Source organism: Diachasma alloeum, unplaced genomic scaffold, assembly GCF_001412515.2.
Source record: "Diachasma alloeum isolate Michigan unplaced genomic scaffold, Dall2.0 Dall_scaffold_00196, whole genome shotgun sequence".
NCBI lineage: Eukaryota > Metazoa > Arthropoda > Insecta > Hymenoptera > Braconidae > Diachasma > Diachasma alloeum.
This window is the reverse complement of record NW_021680361.1, coordinates 1676786-1678168: the sequence shown is the minus strand read 5'-3', so window position 1 is coordinate 1678168 and position 1383 is coordinate 1676786. Positions and strand designations below refer to the sequence as shown.

General features: G+C 37.7%; 1 protein-coding gene across 1 annotated transcript; it reads right to left on the bottom strand.

Annotated features, from left to right (window-relative positions):
* Positions 1 to 226: 226 nt before the first annotated feature.
* On the bottom strand, positions 227 to 1023 carry LOC114841733. The gene is made up of 2 exons (XM_029126833.1): positions 730 to 1023; positions 227 to 637 (listed from the first exon to the last, which is right to left on the bottom strand). The coding sequence occupies exons 1-2, from the start codon at positions 1021 to 1023 to the stop codon at positions 227 to 229; spliced, it is 705 nt and encodes a 234-aa protein (XP_028982666.1).
* Positions 1024 to 1383: the final 360 nt, after the last annotated feature.

The window sequence follows — 1383 nt, the reverse complement described above, 5'->3', positions numbered from 1 at the left end:
GCAGCTAAAATTCGAATATTTGACAGAGAAAAATGCCAAAGCTCGGTCATAAAGTGAACCCGACTCTTCCCAGTATCGTACCAAGTGCGCCTTTCACCTGAGTTATTTGAAACAACTGGAATTCTTCGCTTTCAAATTCGATATGAGCGTAACGAGTAACCGTTCAGAAAATGAGACGGTGTACATATTGGTTTAAAAAGCGTGGTTGAATGAGAAAATTGACTAATCACCATAATATATGCTGATGCACGGAAATGCACTCTGCGAGTTCTTGAGAGCTAGTAACGTGCTCAATTTTTTCAGCGAGAAAGTCCAGCTGAATCGTTCCATACCAAAGTAGTAGACACGTTTGACAAATAAAAGCGGAACTACAACTGCACTGGATACCCGCTATTGCTTCAAGTAGGTAAACAATATCATAAACAGGATGTTCATCCACAGAAAAAGGGAACTCAGCTGCATTCGGTAATTGCTGATCCGTTATGAAAGGACCAATCACATAAATCACAGTCGCACCTAAAGTGACAACATTGTATAGGAAGTAACAAGGAGAAACTCGCTTTACGTATGTCGTCAGTACTTCTCGTTCGTGGGGACTTGCATTCTTCACGAATGTCTCCATCTCTTCAATTAAATACTGCCGAATGAATCGTATATTGAATTAGAATCAGTATTATGCAGAAGCAGCAATATTTCATTGAAAGATCCCTTTCTGATACCAATACTCACCTGAAAGCGATGATAATGATTTTTTGCTATAATCAATCTTAACGTAACTTGCATGAAACAGAGTACAGTCGATAAGCAATCAGTCAATTCCATGAAATTATTCCGTTGGTAGTACATCGTACTCAGCAGTGGGAGAACGTTTGCTACTGCCAATATAAAGGAAATACACCAACATATTTTGAAAATAATTTCTGTCAGTCGTGTTGATTTTGAACTTGGTGGCCACGTGAACAGAATCCCTGTTGCGAATTTAGTCCACTGAATTACAAACTCTGGAGTTGATTGTTTACCCATAATGATACTTCAACTGAAATATAATTGAGTTTCCAAAATTTTATGGGTTATATCGAGTGTTTGCCATTTATTTGTAATCAATTAAATTACAAACGATTACTGCCTAATGGGACGAAATGTTCAAGGTGTTTATGAAAGGCTCATAAAGATCGTGAAGGTCAACTGAAAACCGTGAGAACAGTCATGATAGTCATGAGAATAGCCATAAGAATGGAAGAATAGTCAAGAGTCTACTTAAGAAGATCGACGCCAAATCAGCGAGCCAATGAAGTCATTGCTAGAGATTTGCATGTCAATTTTTTGTTCGAGACACGTTGATTCTCAAAAGTGATAAAATGAAAGCTAAGTTTGACAGAAAAA